At 46.9% G+C, this 21,263-nt stretch overlaps 2 protein-coding genes across 2 annotated transcripts; one reads left to right on the top strand and one right to left on the bottom strand.

Annotated features, from left to right (window-relative positions):
• Positions 1-28: 28 nt before the first annotated feature.
• fktn (fukutin) lies at positions 29-3,539 on the bottom strand. The gene is given in 11 exon segments (XM_018663151.2): positions 29-501; positions 634-758; positions 957-1,090; positions 1,188-1,317; positions 1,588-1,720; positions 1,946-1,989; positions 1,991-2,077; positions 2,154-2,300; positions 2,493-2,603; positions 2,888-2,944; positions 3,076-3,539. Coding segments are annotated over 11 exon segments (1,284 nt in total). The 5' UTR covers positions 3,178-3,539; the 3' UTR covers positions 29-287.
• A 2,062-nt stretch (positions 3,540-5,601) lies between these two features.
• apc (APC regulator of WNT signaling pathway) lies at positions 5,602-20,828 on the top strand. Its single transcript, XM_051068937.1, is given in 21 exon segments — positions 5,602-5,731; positions 8,480-8,635; positions 11,104-11,191; positions 11,353-11,575; positions 11,888-11,996; positions 12,248-12,361; positions 12,451-12,513; positions 12,597-12,647; positions 12,729-12,815; positions 12,893-13,070; positions 13,160-13,360; positions 13,636-13,731; positions 13,905-14,044; positions 14,138-14,215; positions 14,303-14,419; positions 14,572-14,786; positions 14,875-17,445; positions 17,447-18,536; positions 18,538-19,419; positions 19,421-19,512; positions 19,514-20,828. Coding segments are annotated over 20 exon segments (6,816 nt in total). The 5' UTR covers positions 5,602-5,731; positions 8,480-8,500; the 3' UTR covers positions 19,800-20,828.
• Positions 20,829-21,263: the final 435 nt, after the last annotated feature.

The raw sequence follows: 21,263 nt of genomic DNA, 5'->3' as shown, positions 1-21,263 counted from the left end.
AACTAGAGAGATTCATCATCATTAAATATTTTAAATCTAATACAACTTTAATGAAGTCGTACAGTTTGAAATCTGTAACAATAAAATTATATGTAAGGAAATTATTAAAGTTAAATGGAACACTGCAGAAAACATCATTATTATCATCATTATTATTATTATTATTATTATTAGTAAATAAGGTCATCTGAACTTTCCAAATTCTAACATGGGAAAAAAATCTGTTTAATTTGTTTCACTTTGTGTTTATTTGTAGTTTCACTGTCGACTTTATTTTCTGTTTCCTCTCAGTAAACTTGGATAAGCGCCGCCCACTCCGCCACAGGCCACGCCCCGTTTTCCTGCACGTTGCTCGGCGATGACTTCCAGTCCCAGGTCCTCACCGGGACGCTCCAGGAGGTTCCGTAATTTGCCGTCACATAGTCGAGCGTTTCGCATGGAACGCGAACTTTGAGCTCGAGAAGCTCCGCCCAGCAGAGCGAGAAACGAGGGAAGACGTACCTGACGAAAAAAAAAAAACCACAAAAACGACAAAATCAGAGGTCAGGTCATCAGCTGTTAGTAACAAAATCTGTATTTTTATACACTGACGAGTTTGTACAAACATTAAATTTAAGCAAAAAAAGAATTTACTTGAACTTCTTGCCGCTTTTAGCCTGAGTTCCTCCGTTCCAGACGACGTCTCCGTCTTCGTAGAAAAAGAAAATGTCCAGTTTGACATCGTCACTCAAAAACGACAGCTCCAGACTGTCCTCCACCTGCACTTCAAAATAAAAGACAAGGTTTCATAATAAAATACATACCAGTCTCAGCAGAAAGTGAACCGCGTAGTTTCAAAATAAAATTCACCTGTCACAGACTCAAATACTAACAACCCTTCAAAATAAAACTCACCTGTTTCACTAAAAATACAGTTTTCAAAACATTTGACAAACTAAATAAAATAAAGTTTTGACCTTTCCAAACTTGTGTTTAAGCGACAGGCCAGCATCTCTGAACGCTGTGATGATGTCCGACCTGAAGTCTACAATGTAAATTCCGATGTCGACGTCACGGCTGTACGAGATAATACTGCACTGCCTGAACCAACCTGCAGGGGGCGACAGATATTCACAGACACAGAGAGAGACAAATGTTACTATACTGTGATGTCAGTGTGTTAGCATGTTAGCGTGTTAGCATATTACCCAGACAGGTGCCGCTGCTGAGCCAGAAGGGGATGTCAAGGTGAGCGAGCGTTTGAGCAGCTAAATGAAGCAACGACTTCGCTTTCCTGCGAAAATCGATGGCGGCCGGAGACGAGTCGTCAGGGTAGAGCTACATTCACACACAGTGAGGAGAGAGAGAACAGATCTGTGTTGTTTCTCTAACTTTAAAACCTTTATTATTTTATTAACCTATTAAACTTATTGAAATTTCTCAGAAATTTATGTTATGATAAAACCTTTTTCTCCTTAATTATAAATGTAAAATGTAACAATTTCAGAGTTGCTTTTTTTCCCAACATCATTTTCACTTTATTTAAAAAATATATTTTTCTTCCTCTTCACGTTCACTTCCTGTTTCCTGTCCATCCTTTCCCCTGACCTGCAGGAAGTTGCGGGCGTCACGGTAACGGCACTCCAGGAAGCGAGCATGTCGCTGCTCAGTCAGGAAGCGGGAAACGTTTCTTGGAACTAGAATGTCGATGCCGTCGAGGACAGTCAGGACCAGCTCCGGCCTGCAGGGGCCAACCACACCCACACACACACACACACACACAGGAAGTTCATTAACGTGTCATCATGACGACCACATGTCCGTCAGAAACACCACGCTGGCGACTGACATTGCTCTGCACAATGATGATTAGTTGGATGATGTTTTATTGAAGCTGAGAGCTGTCGCTCCCTCAGTGATGTCGTTCTGACTCCTGTTCTCAGGTGTCAGCAGAGCGTCATCGTACCTGTCATAAGCTCCGGCGTGGCGTCCGTAGTCGAGCAGTTTAAACTGGAGCGAAACTTTGGTCCATGTTTGCTCTGAGACGCAGCACTCCGTGCCACAGGTAGTTCCCGCTGCGCTCGTACAGGAACACCACCTGGGACAAAATTAATCAACTGTCAGATTCTGATCTGTGGTTGCTACATGTCACCACGCGATGTGGCCCCACCCACCTGGATGATGTAACCGTGGAGATGGAACAGCAAGTGCAGCGGGATCTGCTCCCCTGAGAGTGTGTCCAGACTGGCCAATCGTGGGTCTTCTCCTCGCAGCTCCAGCAGCTCGAAGCCTTTCTGCTCAGCAGCCAATAGGAAGCCAGGCTGATGCAGAGAAACACAAACTTTTTACTGAAGCTAATTTAAAACATGTGACATCACAGACTTTATACAAAGATAAAAGGATTGAAGATAATTAATAGAATGAGAACACATCATATAAATATAAAGTTTTTTAATGACATTGCTTCTGTTATTTCCCATCGTCTCTCTGGGCCATAAACACATCATACTCACATCATACTTCCACAGGTTGGCGTGCAGCGCAAATGACGTGATTGGGCGGCCAGTGCATAGGAAGCTGCAGTGTGGCTCACGCATTTGCCGATCGCGCTGCTGCAAAGCATCCTGGGAGAGCAACGCAAGCGCTGAGGTGTCAACGAGAAAAATAGGCAGCCTGAAATGCTGCGCTAACGCCACAAACTTCTTCACCGTCTGCTGCAGGGACAAACCTCAAAACGGTTACCATGGAAACAACGACCACGTCAGGACAGTGACGGAGATGTAAACATGTAAACATTATAAAACAGTGAAGCTAACAGCTAACTATGAGGCTAACAGCTAACTGTGGGGCTAACAGCTAACTATGAGGCTAATAGCTAACTGTGATGAGAACAGTGGTGCTGATTTACCCATTGGACGTCACTGGCGGTCAGGTGACCCGTTCGGCTCAGGATGTGAAGACCAGACTGCAAAAGAAGGGCATGATGGGTAATAAAAGGAAAACTACAGTGTACATGATATTGTCATTAGTTGTTTACAGTATGTCGTTGTTGTTTACAGTCCTGAGTTTTTTGTCTGCCGTGACGCCGCGTCTCACCTTGCTGACGTACTTCCGGTAGTAATATAGCTGGAAGAGCAGGAACACGGAGCTGCTGACAATGAGCAGCAATAACACGGCCGTCCGGTTTACACGAGGCATCCGGTAACACTGCACGGTGACCCGATCCTCATGACTTAAGCACCGGAGCTTTCCGTCCGGGTTTAAAGCCGGCAAAACCTCACAAAAAACACCGAGCTAGCCGCGGCGTTAAGAACCGCCGCCATCTTTAAAGAAAAACGGAGGAGAGCGACCGCTTCCTGATGAGACCTTCACAATAAAAGCCCAAAGCAGTCGTTAACTGACCGTTTGTTGAAACTTTAGTTTGGAATCCAAAGCAGCACACATACAAGACAACCGCGCCACCGAGCGATGATGAGAGGAAATTTAAACAGGCAGGAATAAGTAAATGACAGAAATAAATAGCTGAAAGAATAAAACTGAATAAAAATGTGGTTGACAATGACTGAATGATGTTGGCTATTGTTTTCAGTAGGATCATTTTGTGTCATTATAATATTGAAATTCCTTTAATTACACATCGAAACAAGTTTTATTAGTCAATGAAAATTCTCAGCACATTCGTCAGTAAGTGCGTTTATTTTGTTAATCTAATTTTACTTGTCTGTTTTCCTGCTTTCTTCTGCTTGTTGTGCTAACATGTTTTTATAAACTTTAAGATGCTACTTGTTTAAATGACCTGTGCTTTAATTCTCAGAGCACAGTCCTTCTTTACTTCATCATGTCTGTGAAAAACTAATCATGTTGAGAGAAATCAATTATTATGTCTTTGAATAAAATCGTTTTAATTATACATGCCATCACATTATTATGAATTTTAAACCATAAACTCTCACAGGGTAAAAATCATGAATTTCTTTTCAGAATGAAACCTGCGCAGAGATGTACACAGAAAAAAACAGGTTTATATAGTCTCTGTGTGTTTTTCATGTTTTATTTCATAATATAACAGAAACACATTCACCTGAGATCACCTGTGTACTATTACTGCAGAAAACTACATAAATCTGATAATACTTTAAATACGTGACCCTTATTTGTAATGAAGTACGGTACATGGTGGTATTTTTACTTCTGTACTTCTACACGCAGTAACTGTAATAGAGTACTTTCCATTGTGGTACATTTACTTCTACACGCAGTGACACACAGAAACAAGATGGCGGACCGCAGCGGCAGTTTGTCCACAACAAAAAGACTGAGCTAAAACTTATCCCGGACTTTGTTAAACTCCACTTTTCCCGTTTTAACCGGAGACATGAGAAGCACTCGCCGCCTCTAACGGCTCGTTTACCGGCGATGTGCGTTTCCCCGGTGATGTTCCCGTGAAGCTGCCGCTGTCTCAAGCGGACTTTGGTCGTTTTCTCCAAACCGGGAAGGTAAGAACGGCCGCGCTATTAGCTTAGCTCCGCGCTAACCATTTGTTTTGGTCGGATGTTGGTGTTTAGACGGGTCTTTGGACAAACTGGTGACGGTTACCGGGTTCAACGGGGCCGGGCAAAAGAAGGGGGGGTGAAACAAGTTGAGGTAAAGCGGGTGTTCTGGATTTATTCCCGGGAAAGAAACAGTAAAGCAGCGGGTCACTGGAAACCGGGCTGTTCAGCTAACTGTTAGCTTAGCTAACAGCAGCTACTACTACTACTGCAGTACTGCTGCTTCTCTTTATTATCATAATACTGCTGATCAGCACTGGTTACTGGTACTGCAGTTGTAGTAGTGGTCCTTTAGATTTACTACCTGTACTGTGTCGGATTAAACAATACCTGCTGGTACTGTACGAGTACAGATATGTCCTGTTCTTGTAGTAGTACCTAATGTTACTGCAATTGATGATAGTAGTATTGCTGGGTGTTACCACCAGCACTACAGAGACTTGGTGAAACACTTGTGGTACTACAGAGTGTTTGTGTTGGAAGTACTGCAGTGTCAGTGGTACTCCTCAGTTCAGATCTGAAACACGACCAGGTCAGCAGAGATGCCAAAGGTCAAAGTTCAGAGCGCCCCTGAGACTGTGACAGGTCAATACGACTCAATACTGCAGTTCCTTAGGAGTGGACCGTACTAGTAGTAGTTAGTCCTTTGTACTGTGTGTGTGTATAATGATGGAAGTTGATGTTTCAGATTTAAAACACGTAAAATAATTTGATGAATGATCAATGAACAGACAAATAATTTCAGCTCTGACATTAAATCACCAGTTTACACATCTGTCATCCAGGTGAGGTCACCTGACAGATTCAGTCTCAGACTCAGTCTGAGTCTAGTTTTTATTTTAAACAGGATCAGAACTAAACTCAGTTTCTGCTGCAGAGTCAAAACAAACTGAAAGTCTCAGTGAAATAAATAGTCTGACCTCTGACCTCTGCTGCTGTCTGTTATTGTGTGTGTGTGTGTGTGTGTGTGTGTGTGTGTGTGCGCGCGCGTGCTGGTATCTCAGTAACCCGGTCAGTCTGCCTGCAGCAGCGGCTGCAAAGCATGCTGGGAGCAGGGGAAGGGGGGCACCCCTCCCTCCTGTCTCCCCCTCCCCCCTCTGTGTGTGTCTGGCTCCTGATTGGCCGCTTGCTCGCCCAGCTGACTGTGCTGTGTCAGACAGAGAGAGAGAGAGAGGGAGGGAGATGGAGGCGACAGCGATGGGGTGAGCTGCCATTTTCTCTTTATCCAACATCTATCCATCCTTCATCCATTCATCTGCTCGCTGCTCTCACTCTGTGATGGACAGATCAGAGAGGAGAGAGGAGGAGAGGGGGAGGAGGAGAGGGAGGATTTTCTCCCCTTATTGTTCTCTGCATGTTCTTCTTCTTTGGATTTAATTTATTCTGTTTTCTGTGATGGAGGGAGAGAAAGAGAGAGGGAGAGGAGGAGGGGGGAGAAAAAGGGAGAGAGGGATAGAGGAAGGATGCATGGATGGAGAGACGGGGAGGTGGGGGAGGCAGGGATGATGGAGGGAGGAGAGAAGAGGGACAGAAAATGGCCGACCGGTGATGGAGGAGGAGGAGGAGGAGGAGGAGGAGGAGAGGCTGATTCTGCTCTTGCTCTGTTTATCTGTTTATCTTTGTGTATTGTTTGCTGTTTGTTGTTTGTTGGACAGACGGTGCACTTTGAGCTGACCCAGGATCAGACTGTTATCATTGATCAGAATGTAATTAATTATTGATGAAGCAAAAACTGAGTCAACATCTGACATCTGCAGTATTACTACAGTGTAGTAGTACTGCAGTACAGTGTGTACTGTGTCACAGTGATGTCATCAGGGTACTCTGTGATTGGGCGATGTACGTTTTTACCCAGAAGGCTGTACGTTGTGTTTTCCTTGATCCATTTTGTAAAACGTCAGGAGACTGAGTCCTGAGGTCTGACCTACAAAGAGAGTCGAACCTCCTCAGGTTCAACTCAGGTTCTCCAGGTAAAGTCGGGGTTGACAAACCCTGACTGCCTGGATCTGTGTTAAACGGTACGATGGTGGTTCAGATGTGGGTAAGTTGAGTCGGTGTTAACTTAATCAGAATTAGTGTGTGTTCATTAAAGGGGCGTGCACCGTATCTCTCAGATGAAGAACGCACGTTAATTCTGTGGGTTTAGAGGAATTTAAAGAGACTCTAACGACACAATGTCAAACCAACAAAGACAGAGAGACTGGTCACATGTTCTCTGGATTCTTCATCTGTAATATGAGATGTAAGGACATGGAACATATGTGATCATTTCTCAGATACTTGGATTGCCTGGAACACTCAGGCTGTATATGTATGAATGTAATGCTGTTATGTTCAGTATGAACTTCATGTTAACAGTATTTCAGCCTCAGTGGAAACTGAACCTGGAATAAATAGAAACATCCTATAAAGTGGTTCACATTCATATTTCCATCATTAATGCTGCATGTTTTGGTCTGTAGTCTACAATTACAACAGCCTGTCGCATTATATTGTCTTTCAATGAGGCTGAGGCTGACTCTCGTCCTGCAGAGTCAGAGTCCGCCTCTCTCAGTCGTCGTGCCAATATCGATTGAGCTTAGGTAGAAGTAACACTGGTAACACCGAGTTAATCACCAGCATAAACTGCTCGGAGCAGTTTAGACTCTCTACTAGTTCACCTTTCATAGTACAGGTTAATCAGGAAGTTACACCTGATGTCACCAAGTTACTCCTAAAGTTACTCTGATAAGACAGTTTCCGTACTTCATAGTACTGTGGTAGTATTGTACTGCAGTATTACACTGTAGTATTACACTGTGTTATTACACTGCAGTATTACCCTAGTTTTGTTCTGTAGTATTGTACTGTAGTACTGTAGTTAATAAACTATCTTTACACACAGATAAAAAGGTATAATATTTGGAAACCGGGCACCAAACGCACATAGGAAGATTAAAATAGATGAAGTTGAAATCGACACAGTGCTTGAAACTAAATTTTTAGGTGTAATAATTGACAGTAAATAAAGCTGGAAATCACACATAAATCACATCAAAGCAAAAATGTCAAAATCTATTGCAATACTGAATAAAGCACAAGATCTTGAAAGTAAAATATCATTCTACACACTATACTATTCACTCATAGTCCCATACATGACTTATTGTGTAGAGGTATGGGGGAATACATATAAAACCAATACAGATGCTATTTTTCTACTGCAAAAAAGGCCATATGAGTTGTAAGCAAAAAACCCTATCAAGAACCAACACATCCACTTTTTATTCAACTAAATATACTGAACTTTAGAGACTTAGTAGATTACAACACAATGCAAATCATGTACAAACCTAAAAATGGACAGTTACCACAAATTATTCAGAAGCAGTTTAAAATGAGAAATGGCAAATATAATCTGAGAGGAACATTCATATTCAAAAAACCTAAGACACGAACAACTGTAAAAAATCATTGTCTGTCTGTCAGGGGTGTGAAACTATGGAATGATTGCTCTGAAGAAATTAAAACATGTAGTACTCCCAGTAGATTCAAAAAACTTTATAAGAATAGTTTAATCACGAAATAATATTATGAAAATATAGACAGTACTAATGATGATATTAAAAACTTGTGCCTATGGATGTCTTTAACCTGATGAGTGACTTATCTAACTGTAAGGGAAGAGGGGTAGGTATTTTTAAAAAAAGCTTCAGCTTCAGCCTACACCCTTTCGGTTTTGTTTTGGAAATTGAAATTACACACACACACACACACACACACACAGACTAATGTATCAGAGCTGTATCATTCACAGTTTTATCAATAATTTGACCTCAGTTTTATTCAAAAATAAATCTATACTTGCTCTGATTACTCTGCAGTACTACAGTACTAAGTACCATAGTATAAAAGTATTACAGTACATTACTAAAGTATCACAGTATTAGAATATATGTTGTGTGTTGCAGGTCAGCCGTGAGGCGTCCATCATGGCGGCAGCGTCGTACGATCAGCTGCTGAGACAGGTGGAGGTTTTAAAGATGGAGAACTCCAACCTGAGACAGGAGCTGCAGGACAACTCCAACCACCTGACCAAGCTGGAGACCGAGGCCTCCAACATGAAGGTCAGTACTACTACCAACACTACTGCTGCTGCTACTGCTGCTCAGATACTACTACTACTACTGTCAGTGCTACAAACATTACTACTATAAACTAAATATAAACTCAGTGTCTCTCCCTCTCTCTCTCTCTCCCTCCCTCTCTCTCCTCTCTCTCCTCTCTCTCTCTCTCTCTCTCTCTCTCCTCTCTCTCTCTCTCTCCTCTCTCTCTCTCTCTTTCTCCCCCCCCCCCCCTCTCTCTCTCCCCTTCTCTCCTTCGCTTTATTGTCATGACATTTGACATAAAACATGTTGCCAAAGCATAAAATGACATATGAACATTAGAACATCAGTAAATACAACGATAAGTATATACAATAAGATAATAATAAAGAATGAGATAAGAAATAATGAAATAAAACAAAACAAAACAACACATCACATTTACAATGTGAACAAATTCTGTTTGATCTTTGGAGCCATTGTCTTTTTTGGCGTCCGGTTTCAATTGTGAGTTTATGGTCACTAAGTCTATATTTAGTTATTGTTTGTCTTTTTATAGGATGTTTTATTTGGCTTAAATATTGGGCTAATTGGAATTCTCTGTCTAGTAAATTATAGCATTCTAATTTATTAATTGATTGGATTTCTGTTTTCCACTGTTTGGAATATCGAAGTTTATTATCTTTATCTATTTTTACTTTCTAGTTTTACTTGTGAATTTGGAGTTCTTCTCATAGTGTCACCTTTATATAGAAATGTTATTTTCTCATTTGTTCCATTCCAGGTAATGTGATCTGGGTTCATACAGCTTTGTTGTTCTAAGAATGATCTGTGATGATATGAATCTGTGTCTGATTCTATCAGATGGTTCCCAAATGTGATTGTTCTTTTTTTAATTTTAATTAAGAGGGGGAACTGGCCCAGCTCTGCTCTGTAGCCGTGGTTAGGACAGTTTCTGTGGACTCTCAGTATGTTTCTACAGAACTCAAGATGAACCTTTTCAACTGGGTTTGAGTCCCATTGCTCCTGTTTGATCAGTGAGCCCCAAACTTCACTTCCATATAGAAGAATTGGCTCAATAACACTTTGGAAAATTTTCAGCCAAATGATTATTGGGAGCTTTAGTTTGAATAGGGATTTCCTTATGCTGTAATAAGCTCTACGAGCTTTATCTGCCAGGGCACTTACAGCCTTAACAAAATGTCCTGAAGCAGTGATCAGCAGGCCGAGGTCAGTATATTCTGTTGTGTGACTCAATGTTGTCTCTCCCAAAAAAATTGATGTTTTTTTAGATTGTAATCTTGCCTTTTTTTAAATATCATAATTTTATCTAGATTTTATCTAGATTTACTCTGATTTCCCAGTTTTCACAGTAATCATGGAGTATGTTCAAATAGTATTGCATTCCTTGTTCTGTTTGTGATAACAGTAAAAGGTCATCTGCGTAAAGTAAACACTTTTAAGTCCAGTCCTGGGGCTGTGGAGTTTTCAAGTAGTTTTGATAATTGGTCAATGTATATGTTGAAGAGAGTTGGGGATATGGTGCAACCTTGATGGACCCCGCGACATTGTTTGAAAAATTCTGTTCTTTTTTTCTTTTCTTTTTTGGTCTCTCTCTCTCTCATATAAACTCAGTGTCTCTCTCTCTCTGTCATATAAACTCAGTCTCTCTCTCTCTCTCTCTCTCTCTCTCTCTCTCTCTCATAAACTCAGTCTCTCTCTCTGTCATATAAACGCAGTGTCTCTCTCTCTTCAGCTCAGAATAGCTCTGGTATTTTCGACCAATCATGCGCTGTTCTGCTCTGAGCCTCAGAATTGGTTCTTTGTTGTTGTTTAGAGTGAGACCTCTGTCTGTGTGAGGATCTTTGAGGACTCAGGAAACTTGTCAGAGTGAGCAGTCTGTCATCTCTCATCGTCTCTGCTCACTCCTTCTCTGTCTTTCTTTTCTCTCCTGTTTCTATTGTTGTTAATTTTCTTCTTGTTTTTTCATCTCCTGTTTTCCTCCTGATTTTATTGTAAATATTTTCCTTTGTTTTTATCTTAAATTCCTCCTGTCATTGTTTTTATTTATCTCTCTTCAGTTTTTCTCTGTTTTTACTTTAATGTCGTCGTGTTTTTCAGTTGTAGTTTTGTTTTCCTTTGTTGTCCCGTCCTTCCTCTCCAAACACACACTCACTTCCCATTTCCTGTTTCCTGTTTCCTGTTTTCTGTGGATGAACAGCAAACAGTCTGAGTGTTGTTAGTTTCATCATGTCGCTGTTTGAACGCTGCCGTTTCATCGTGGTGAGTGCTCTGATTTTATTCTGAAAAACTGGGCGAGAGACAGAGAGAGAGAGCGCGAGAGAGAGAGTGTTTAATGTTTTTATTAATGACTCTTTGTCTGAATCTGACTCACATGCTCTGTGGTCACATGAGGAAATACAGCAGTGCACTGTGATGTCATTGTGATGTCACTCTGTACAACTTTTATTTTGTCTTTCTTTAAACAGGAAGTGCTGAAGCAGTTGCAGGGCACCATTGAAGAAGAGTCTGGAGAGGCATCTGGATCTCAGCTGGAGCTCATCGAAAGACTGAAAGGTGAACGAAACAAACACGCTTCAGGGCGTACATGTAGTACACATACTGTGCTACTCATATGTGTAGTACATATATTGTATACTTTACACATATTCATAGTATTCATCATGTAGTACTCGTAGATGTAGTAACAATATTCGGTGTGTTTCTGTCTCCTCCAGAGATGAGCTTGGACTCTGGAGGTTTTAAGCCCAGATTGAGGCCTCCTCTGCCCCCTTCCTCCTCCTCCAGCTCGGCCTCCTCTGGCTCTGGAGCTCCTGGAGGAGCAGCAGGAGGCCCCGGAGCTCCTGGCACCTCTGCATCCACCGCCTTCCCCAGGAGAGGACTGCCGTCAGCGGGCAGAGATGGCCACGACCGCTGCCTGGAGGAGCTGGAGAAGGAGAGGTACTGTACACAGTACTGAGAGTACTACCACTACTGTACAAGTACTGCTACATATACTGTTACTGTGTAGTACTGTTACATGTAGAATACCTGAGAGAGGTACTATTGGTACTACTCTGCTGACACTTTAGATACTGCTGTTCCTCATACAGCTGGTACTGCTACTAATACTGGTACTACAGTTAGAACTTCCCCTGCTACAAATAATACTAGTACTGTAATTCAACAAATACTACAATAAATACTGTGAGTTTGGTCAAATTACTTCTCCGTCTGTGTGCTGCTCTGTGATTGGCTGATTGTCTCTGACAGGTCTCTTCTATTGGCTGAGCTGGAGAAGGAGGAGAAGGAGAAGGACTGGTACTACGCTCAGCTACAGGATCTGACCAAGAGGATCGACAGTCTGCCGCTCACTGAGAACGTAAGACAATCACACCCATCATTACCCATGATAGATAGATAGATGACTTTATTCATCCCCGAAGGGAAATTTGGTTGTCATAGTAGTCCGTATGTGGATGCAATAAAAATACAATAGTATAAAATAAATACTAAGGTAGGAAATAGAACAAAAATAAAAATAGAATAAAAATACAGTATGAGACAATGATCCTCTGCTCCTGTCTGTGACTCCCAGGATGCATTTCACTGACACACTGTCTGTGGTTGTAGTTTACTCTGCAGACGGACATGAGCCGCCGTCAGCTGGAGTTTGAGGCTCGTCACATCCGGTCGGCGATGGAGGAGCAGCTGGGCTCCTGTCAGGAGATGGAGAGGAGAGCTCAGGTAGGAGCACACCTGGAGGTCACCTGGAGGTAACTCGTCAGCAGGTTGAGATGAACATGGACTGTGTGTGTGTGTGTGTGTGTTTTCAGGCTCGTGTGTCTCGTATCCAGCAGATAGAGAAGGACATCCTGAGGCTGGGAGCTCGGCTGCAGGTAACCTCACCTGTTCCCTCCCAGAGGAGAAGTCTGTCTCACCTGGAGTGTCAGTAACATGCGTTCTCTCTCTCTCTCTGTAGGTGGAGGGAGCGCAGGGGGTGAGCGACAGCAGCGGATTGGCCGGAGCTCAGGTGAGCATCCTCGTTTTATTCTCCTTCGTCGTCTTTGATGTGAATAAAGTTTTGATCTTTGAATTGTGTTTTTTCCTCCAGACCTCCAGCAGCCGATTGGACCACGAACCGACCAATGAGACGAGCTATTCTGTGCCTCGACGAATCACCAGCCACTTGGGAACCAAGGTCAGTGATTCTGTCCGGCAACAGTCAGCCAGTGAGTCAGTGAGTGTAGAGCTGACGGCCTGTGTCGCTGCCTGCAGGTGGAGATGGTGTACAGCCTTCTGTCCATGCTGGGGACTCACGACAAAGACGACATGTCGCGGACACTCCTTGCCATGTCGAGCTCGCAGGACTCCTGCATCGCCATGCGTCAGTCTGGCTGTCTGCCGCTGCTCATCCAGCTGCTGCACGGCAACGACAAGGACTCTTTGTTGCTAGGTAACCACGTTGTTTTTCTCTCACAGGTAACTTCCTTATCTCTTTATGTAACAATAAGTCATATTTACACAAGTCTTCCTGTCGGCTAGGTAACTCCCGCGGCAGTAAAGAGGCTCGTGCTCGGGCATCAGCGGCGCTGCACAACATCGTCCACAGTCAGCCAGACGACAAGCGAGGGCGGCGTGAGATCAGAGTGCTCCACCTACTGGAGCAGGTGCGTCATTACTGCGAGGCCTGCTGGAGCTGGCAGGAAAACCACGAGAGGGGCGTTGACCAGGAGGACAACCCCAGTGAGTGATGTCACACACCCATCAGCCAATCAGAGGAGGTCACGTGATCCAAACTTTTCTGACGTCAAATCAAATGAGAGGAAACAAAAAAACATTTTCTTCTTTATTTAAAAAACAGACAAAGATTTATTCATTTGTATCAGACGTGTTGTGAGTGTTAGTACTGCAGGCTGATACTAATACTGTGTATACATATTACTATTGTGTACACATACTAATACTGTGTGCAGTGTGTAACAGAGTGTAGTAGTTAATACTCAGTGTTGTGTGTTCAGTGCCGTCTCCAGTTGAACATCAGATCTGTCCGGCCGTCTGTGTCCTCATGAAACTTTCCTTTGATGAAGAACATCGACACGCCATGAACGAACTGGGTTAGTCTCACACCAGCTGTTTACTGACTGTTTATTGTTTGATTATTGACTGTTCACCGGTTACTGACTGTTTGTTTGTTTACTGACTGTTTATGGTTTACTGTGTTCACTGACTGTTTGCTGCCTGTTTCCTAACCCTGTTGTTGACTGTCGTGGGTTATTTCGCCCCGCAGGTGGTCTGCAGGCGGTGGCCGAGCTGCTGCAGGTCGACTGTGAGATGTTCGGTCTCAGCAGCGATCATTACAGCGTCACTCTGCGGCGATACGCCGGCATGGCGCTCACCAACCTCACCTTCGGAGACGTGGCCAATAAGGTAAAGACAGACTGTGTTTCTGAGTGGTTCGTATAAACACAGGTGTTCAGATCAGCAGATCACAGCATTATGTTGTCACATTTTTCCCATCAGGCCACGCTGTGCTCCATGAAGGGCTGCATGAGGGCAATGGTCGCTCAGCTAAAATCAGAGAGCGAGGACCTACAGCAGGTATGTTGGCCTGTTACCACAGCAACCATTGCTCTGTCCCACGCCTCCCTCTGCGTTTCCTCCTCTGAACGTTGTTTGTGTTTTCAGGTAATCGCCAGCGTTCTCAGGAACCTGTCGTGGCGCGCTGATGTCAACAGTAAGAAGACGCTGCGTGAGGTCGGCAGCGTGCGAGCGCTGATGGGCTGCGCCCTCGAGGTCCAGAAGGTAAATAAAGCTGTTTGTTTGTTGATTTTGACGTAAACGTCAGACATGTTTAATGTGAGCTCAGGGTTAAACACACAGAGACCCTACTGAGTTCTACTTGTTTCTGTTGGTCGTGGACACTGAATCTCCTCCCTGTGTTTCTCCCTCGTCAGGAGTCTACTCTGAAGTCCGTACTGAGCGCACTCTGGAACCTGTCAGCTCACTGCACAGAGAACAAGGCCGACATCTGTGCTGTTGATGGCGCTCTTGCCTTTCTTGTGGGAACTCTGACTCATCGCAGCCACACCAACACGCTCGCCATCATCGAGAGTGGTGGTGGCATCCTGCGCAACGTGTCCAGCCTCATCGCCACCAACGAGGCGCACAGGTAAACAACTGCGATAAATTACCTTCATTACCCAGAATCCCCGCCGCAGACTTGTCATCCTCTCTGCTCCCTCTGTGTTGTCTTACAGGCAGATCCTGCGTGAACACGGCTGCCTGCCGACGCTTCTGCAGCACCTGAAGTCTCACAGTCTGACTATCGTGTCCAACGCCTGCGGGACGCTCTGGAACCTCTCGGCTCGAGACGCCAAGGACCAGGAGGCATTATGGGAGCTGGGTGCTGTGGGCATGCTGCGTAACCTCATCCACTCCCGCCACAAGATGATCGCCATGGGCAGTGCCGCGGCCCTGCGCAACCTGATGGCCAACCGCCCAGCACGCTACAAGGACACGAGCGTGGTGTCGCCGGGTGCTGGTGCCCCGTCGCTGCACGCCCGCAAACAGAAGGCGTTATTTGAGGAGCTGGATGCGCAGCAGCTGTCAGAGACTTTCGACAACATTGACAACCTTAGCCCTAAGGCGGCACACAGGAAGGGGCGGGGCTGTAACGGCACTGGGGGAGGAGGGAGCACGACACGCTCCTATGCCAACACGCCAGTGCTGTCGAGTCCAAAGAATGGAGATGGATCAAAGAGGACGGGGGAGGAAGCGACATACCCTCGGCCAGTGTTCCCGCCCAGTGTCCGAGCATCCAGCGACAGCCTCAACAGCGTGACGAGCGCCGACGGTTACGGCAACCGCGGCAAGAACAAACCATCATCGGAGCCGTTTTATTCGTCAGATGAGAGTGGAGCGAACAAGTGCTGTGTCTACAGGAAATACCCGGCCGACCTGGCTCATAAGATCCGCAGCGCCAACCACATGGCGGACGACGACGGCGCGGAGCTGGATACGCCCATCAACTACAGCCTGAAGTACTCTGATGAACAGCTGAACTCTGGGAGACAGAGCCCGAGTCACCGCGGCGGCATCGAGAGCGATGACGATGACGGACAGGATGCCAGGCTCAGGAGGAGGAACGATGGCGGCGAATCAACAACGAGCAGCAGCCGCATGACATCTGTCCCCCCGTCACGCTATGTTGTCGTCACAGCAACGTCAAACTACGGCAGCGACTCAACAAACGAACAGCCAATAGACTACAGCCTAAAGTACGGCGCTGATGCTGCCCGCAAACCGCTGTTCAAGCCAGAAGAGGCCGCTGCCCCCTCCCTTCCCCCTCCTCCGTCCACCTCCACCAGTAAGCTCCGCCCCCCTCCACAAGCCAATCGTGCGCCAAAGAGCAACCAAGAGTCGACACAGACATACTGCGTGGAGGACACGCCCATCTGCTTCTCCAGAGGCAGCTCGCTGTCGTCGCTGTCATCAGAGGAGGAGGAGGAGGACAGTGATGTCATTGGGAGAAAGAGGAGGGGCGGGAGCGTTATCAGCGGCGGCGACAGCAACGATTATCCGACACTTCCTGTCAGTGAGAAAGACTCACATGAGCAGCAGCAGCGGCAGCAGAAAGAAGCAGAGAGTCAGACCGCCACCGCTCCCTCCACACGGGGTCGACGAGGTCACCACCACCACCACGGCCACGCCCACCACCACCATCACCACCACCACGTGACAACATCATCTGGCGCCAGGACTCCTAAAAGTCCACCAGAGCAGCCATACGCTCAGGAGACGCCACTGATGTTCAGCCGCTGCACCTCCGTCAGCTCCCTGGACAGCTTCTCCACCTCCTCTATCGCCAGCTCTGTGCGCTCCAGTGAGCCATGCAGCGGCGTGCCAAGTGGTGTGGTCAGCCCAAGCGACCTGCCTGACAGTCCGGGGCAGACCATGCCACCGAGCCGTGCTAAGACCCCGCCACTGCCCCCGCCAACTCAGACGACCAAGGAGGAGGTAACAGCCAAGAAGAAAGATGAGGAGGAGAGCAGCGCCGACGTCCTGCTGCACTTCGCCACTGAGAGCACGCCGCACGGCTTCTCCCGAGCCTCGAGTCTGAGCGCGCTCAGTCTGGACGAGCCATACATCGCAGCAGAGATGAAGAAGAAGGAGGAGAAGGAGGAGGGAGGGAATGAGGAGAGGAAGGAGGAGGCGGCGGCAAAACCGATCCTCGATGAATCAGACGATGACGACGACATCGAGATCTTGGAGGCCTGCATCAACATGGCTATGCCCAAGTCATCACGGAAACCAAAGAAACAGCAACAAGTGGCACCACGGAAACCTAGCCAGCTTCCTGTCTACAAGCTCCTCCCACCTCAAAGCCGCACTCAGTCACAGCAGAGAAAGGATGTGCTGCCTCCACCGCCACCAGAGGAGGTGCCAAGAGTTTACTGCGTGGAGGGAACGCCACTCAACTTCTCCACAGCCACCTCGCTCAGTGACCTCACCATCGACTCTCCACCCAATGAGGAGGCAGCAGTAGCCGTCATACCTGTGCTTCCACCCCCCTCCACCCAGAGGAGGCGAGCTGGACTTCCTGAGGGCGAGAACGGTGATGACATCCTTGCCGAGTGCATCAGTGCCGCCATGCCCAAAGCCAAACCCAGGAAACCAATCAGAGCGTCAGCAAATGGCGAGCACCTCCAAGCCCCGCCTCTCCCTCCTCCTCTTCCTCCCCCAGCCCCGCCTCCTCTCGGCCCTCAACAGCAGAAGAAGAAGCCGACATCTCCAGTGAAGCCAATGCCTCAGCGCCCGGCATATGGCGTCCGCCACGGCAACAGCCACCAAAGCTAAACCAGGGTTTGCCTTTGACTCGCCACGACACTACACGCCCATCGAGGGAACGCCGTGCTGCTTCTCTCGCAATGACTCGCTGAGCTCGCTCGACTTTGACGAAGAAGATGGCGGTGGTGAGAAGGATGATGAGGAAAAGAAAACGAAAGAAGAAGAAGGCAAAAAGAAGAAGCAGCAGACGGCGGCTATTTTCCCTCGAACCAAACCTGCGACCAATCAGACGGCAACGGATGAGAAGCAGAAGTTTGCCATTGAGGACACGCCCGTCTGCTTCTCCAGGAACTCGTCGCTGAGCTCGCTCAGCGACATCGACCAGGAGAACAACAACAAAGAGTTCGCCCCACCGCCGCCAGAGCAACAAGGTGGAGCCAAACCGGGAACAAAGTCTCCTCCTCCTGCACAGGTGGAGTCCAAGCCCCGCCCCCCAGCAGCAAGCGGCTATGCCCCCAAAGCGTTTCATGTGGAGGACACACCTGTCTGCTTCTCGAGGAACTCGTCTCTCAGCTCGCTCAGCATCGACTCTGAGGATGACCTGCTGCAGGAGTGCATCAGCTCCGCCATGCCCAAGAAAAAGAAGAAGGCCGCTGCTGCTGCTGCTTCCGTCACCACGCAGCTTTCTGTTCCCAAAGCTGACGACAGCTTTCTGGCCGAGGAGGAGCCTTCAGAGGCGCCGAGAAGCCCCGCCTCCCCTGACTCAGAGTCATTCGACTGGAAGGCAATCCAAGAAGGCGCCAACTCTGTGGTGAGCAGCCTGAATGCTGCCGCTGCCACGTCGCTGTCCCGCCAGCCATCATCAGACTCAGACTCTGTCCTCTCTCTGAAGTCCGTTGGCTCACCGTTCCATCTCCCGACATCCAATAACAACGCAGAAGAGGAAGAGGAGGTGGAGGAGAAGGAGGAGGTGAAGCAAAGAGCTAGGATCCTGAAGCCGGGAGAGTGCAGCACATTGGAGGCCAAGAAGAAGAAGGAGGAGGAAGAGGAGGAGGAGGCGAAGGCAGTGAGAGGCGGGAAGAAGGTGTACAGAAGTCTGATCACAGGTAAGCCGAGGGCAGAACCATCAGCCAAGGGGGCGGAGCAAACCTAGAGCAGCACCTGTGGCCAAAGCTCCAGGTAGCAGCGATGACAGAGGAGGTGGGTCATCCCGGGACTCCACACCGTCTCGCTCGTCCATGGCGGCCAGCCAGAAAGGAGGGAAGCTGTCGCAGCTGCCGCGCACTGCCTCTCCAGGAAGTGTGTCATCGTCGGTCTCCAAGTCAGGCAAACAGAGCGTGGTGGCGAGGAGTGGTGGCGGGATCCCTAGGAGTGAATCGGCATCAAGAGTTGGTGGCTCCACGACAGCAAAGAAGCAAAGGGCGGAGCCTGAAAAGCCGACGCTTGTCCGCCAGTCGACCTTCATCAAAGAAACTCCGAGTCCGACCCTGAAGAGGAAGCTGGAGGAGTCCGCTGCTGCTGCCGCTATGGTGGCATTGGAGTCACCGTCTAGCCCTGACACACCGCTACCACCAACAACCAGGAGACATGATGTCAACCGCTCCCACTCTGAGAGCCCCTCAAGGCCACAGGAAGTGACATCATCACGCTTTAGCCGCGCTGGCACTTGGAAGAGGGAAAATGGCAGTGGTGGAGGTGGAGGGGGTGGCGGGAAACACTCAACATCGTTGCCACGCGTGGGGACGTGGAAACGGACAGGAAGCTCATCATCTGTTTTGTCAGCATCATCAGAGTCCAGTGAGAAGGGGCGGAGCGAGGAGGACAGCGCCGTGAGGTCAAAGGGAACTTGGAGGAAGGCGAAGAGTGGTGGTGGCTCATTGACCGGCCGCAGCTTTGCCGACCAATCGGAAGACGTGTGGGTTCGTCTGGAGGACTGTCCCGTCAACAACCCACGCTCCTCCTCTTCCTGTTCGGCCCGCTCTCCCACCGCGGCCAACGCCCCGCCAGTCATCGACAGCCCCTGTCCCCTCCAAAATCCCATCCTCCTCCTCTTCCTCCTCCTCCAATCTCAACCTGCGCCGCAGCTGCGAAAGCCTCGACTGAGAAGCCGCCGCCGCCCGACCGCCAACAACCGCAGCAGCGAGGTCAACAGCGCAGTGGCGCCGTGGCGGCTCGAGTCAGCCCCTTCAACTACACCCCGAGCCCAAGGAAGAGCAATGCTGATGTCACCACTGCTACCACAGCAACCACCACGACATCATCATCATCAACGACCCCCACACGACCTTCACTCATCCCCACCCCTGTCACCAAAAAACGAGAGCCGAAGGGCGGGGAGGGAAGTGGTGGCAGCGGCGGTGGTGAGCGCGGCTCATACATCGTGACTTCAGTTTGAAGAGTCTGGACAAAAAATGGCTGCCACAGTTGGGACAGCTGACAAAATGGAGAGTGTAAATATGGAGAGAGAAAAGTGTTGTGAACTGTACAGGAAGTGAGTCTGTATATAAGTGCTAGCCCCGCCCCTCACCTTCCTCCTTTCCCCTTATTGGCTCCTTTCACCTGTCAGTCAAGCTTGTTAATTCAATGAGAGAAACTTTAAAAATGAACTTTTTATGTTTTTATACCACTAAAATGATGTGTAGCGCTTAGCTCCGCCCCCTCTGCCTGTGTCCCTGCATGGCCCCGCCCCCACCCTTAACAATAGCAATTACCATGGTGACATAATGGTGATGATAACGATGTGTCTGCTAGCTGTAGCGTCTGAGCTGATTCTGGTCTTTAGAAAGTTTTCATGTTTTTTTGAACAGAGTTTGGTTCTGAAAAAAAAAGTTTTTTCTTGGGTGGAGAAAAGGTCAAAGGTCAAAGTCTGAAACTGACGAGTTGAAGTTAAATTCAGTTTGTTCAGAAAAAAAACAAACCAGAGTTTTTAGCTTCAGTTTCTGACCTTCAGTAGTTTAATGGACGTTTTCAGGACAGAAGTTGTTTTTGAAAACTTTCAGATTAAAAGTTGTTTTTTTTTTTTTTCAGAACTTCACTCTTCACTCACACAAACTGCTTTTATTCCAGAGAGGGAAGTTTGCTGCCGACCGAACTGTAAATGCTCTGAAAAGCTCAGCAGCTCGTCTGATTCCTGTATTTCCTGCTGATTTTGTTTCCTGAGAAATCGTTTGTCGGCTGAAAACTTCCTGTTCTGTGTCGCCTTGGAAACAAATAATACTGTAAAACGTAAGTTATTGCTGTAAAACCTTTTAACTTTGAAGCACATAATGTAAAACTAAATGATTTTTGCCAAAAAGTTGCCACAGTTTTATTCATGGCTGTAAGTTGATTTTCACTGTTTTTATGTTGCTGGAGAAAAAAGGCAGAAACCTTTTGGCGAAATGTTCAATCGATAACGAAATAAAACATTTTAGGTGCAAATAGAGCTTGTTGGTTGTTTCGTGTTTGTGATGAACTAACAAGGTTTGTTTGTACAGAGGCCCCGAGAAAAAAAAAAACTGTTCCCACAGGGCCTCCGATCAATTGACTGGTTAATTGATTGATTGATTGATTGATTGATTGATTGATTAGTTGGTCAGTGTGGTAAGACAGTCATCGTCCTGTCAACAGTTTCAAGGTTTGATCCATTATCTTCGGCAGTGGGATGAATAGATTTGACGGAGACTGTCATCTACTGAAGGTTTACCAAATGCTTACCAAATGTTTAATTGTAGTTGGTTCCAAACTGATCAACCATGAGAAAGAAGTGGTTGTACTTTGTTAAAATGAACCAATCAATAGTTTAAACAACATGAACTTGTCTGTTGACTCGTCCTGAGTTTCTGAAAGTGAACAAATCAGAACTGGTCGATTTGAATCT

The sequence above is a fragment of the Lates calcarifer genome, unplaced genomic scaffold (assembly GCF_001640805.2).
Source record: "Lates calcarifer isolate ASB-BC8 unplaced genomic scaffold, TLL_Latcal_v3 _unitig_5489_quiver_634, whole genome shotgun sequence".
Taxonomy (NCBI): domain Eukaryota; kingdom Metazoa; phylum Chordata; class Actinopteri; family Centropomidae; genus Lates; species Lates calcarifer.
Note: the sequence above shows the minus strand (reverse complement) of the source record. Positions and strands in the feature narration are given on the sequence as shown.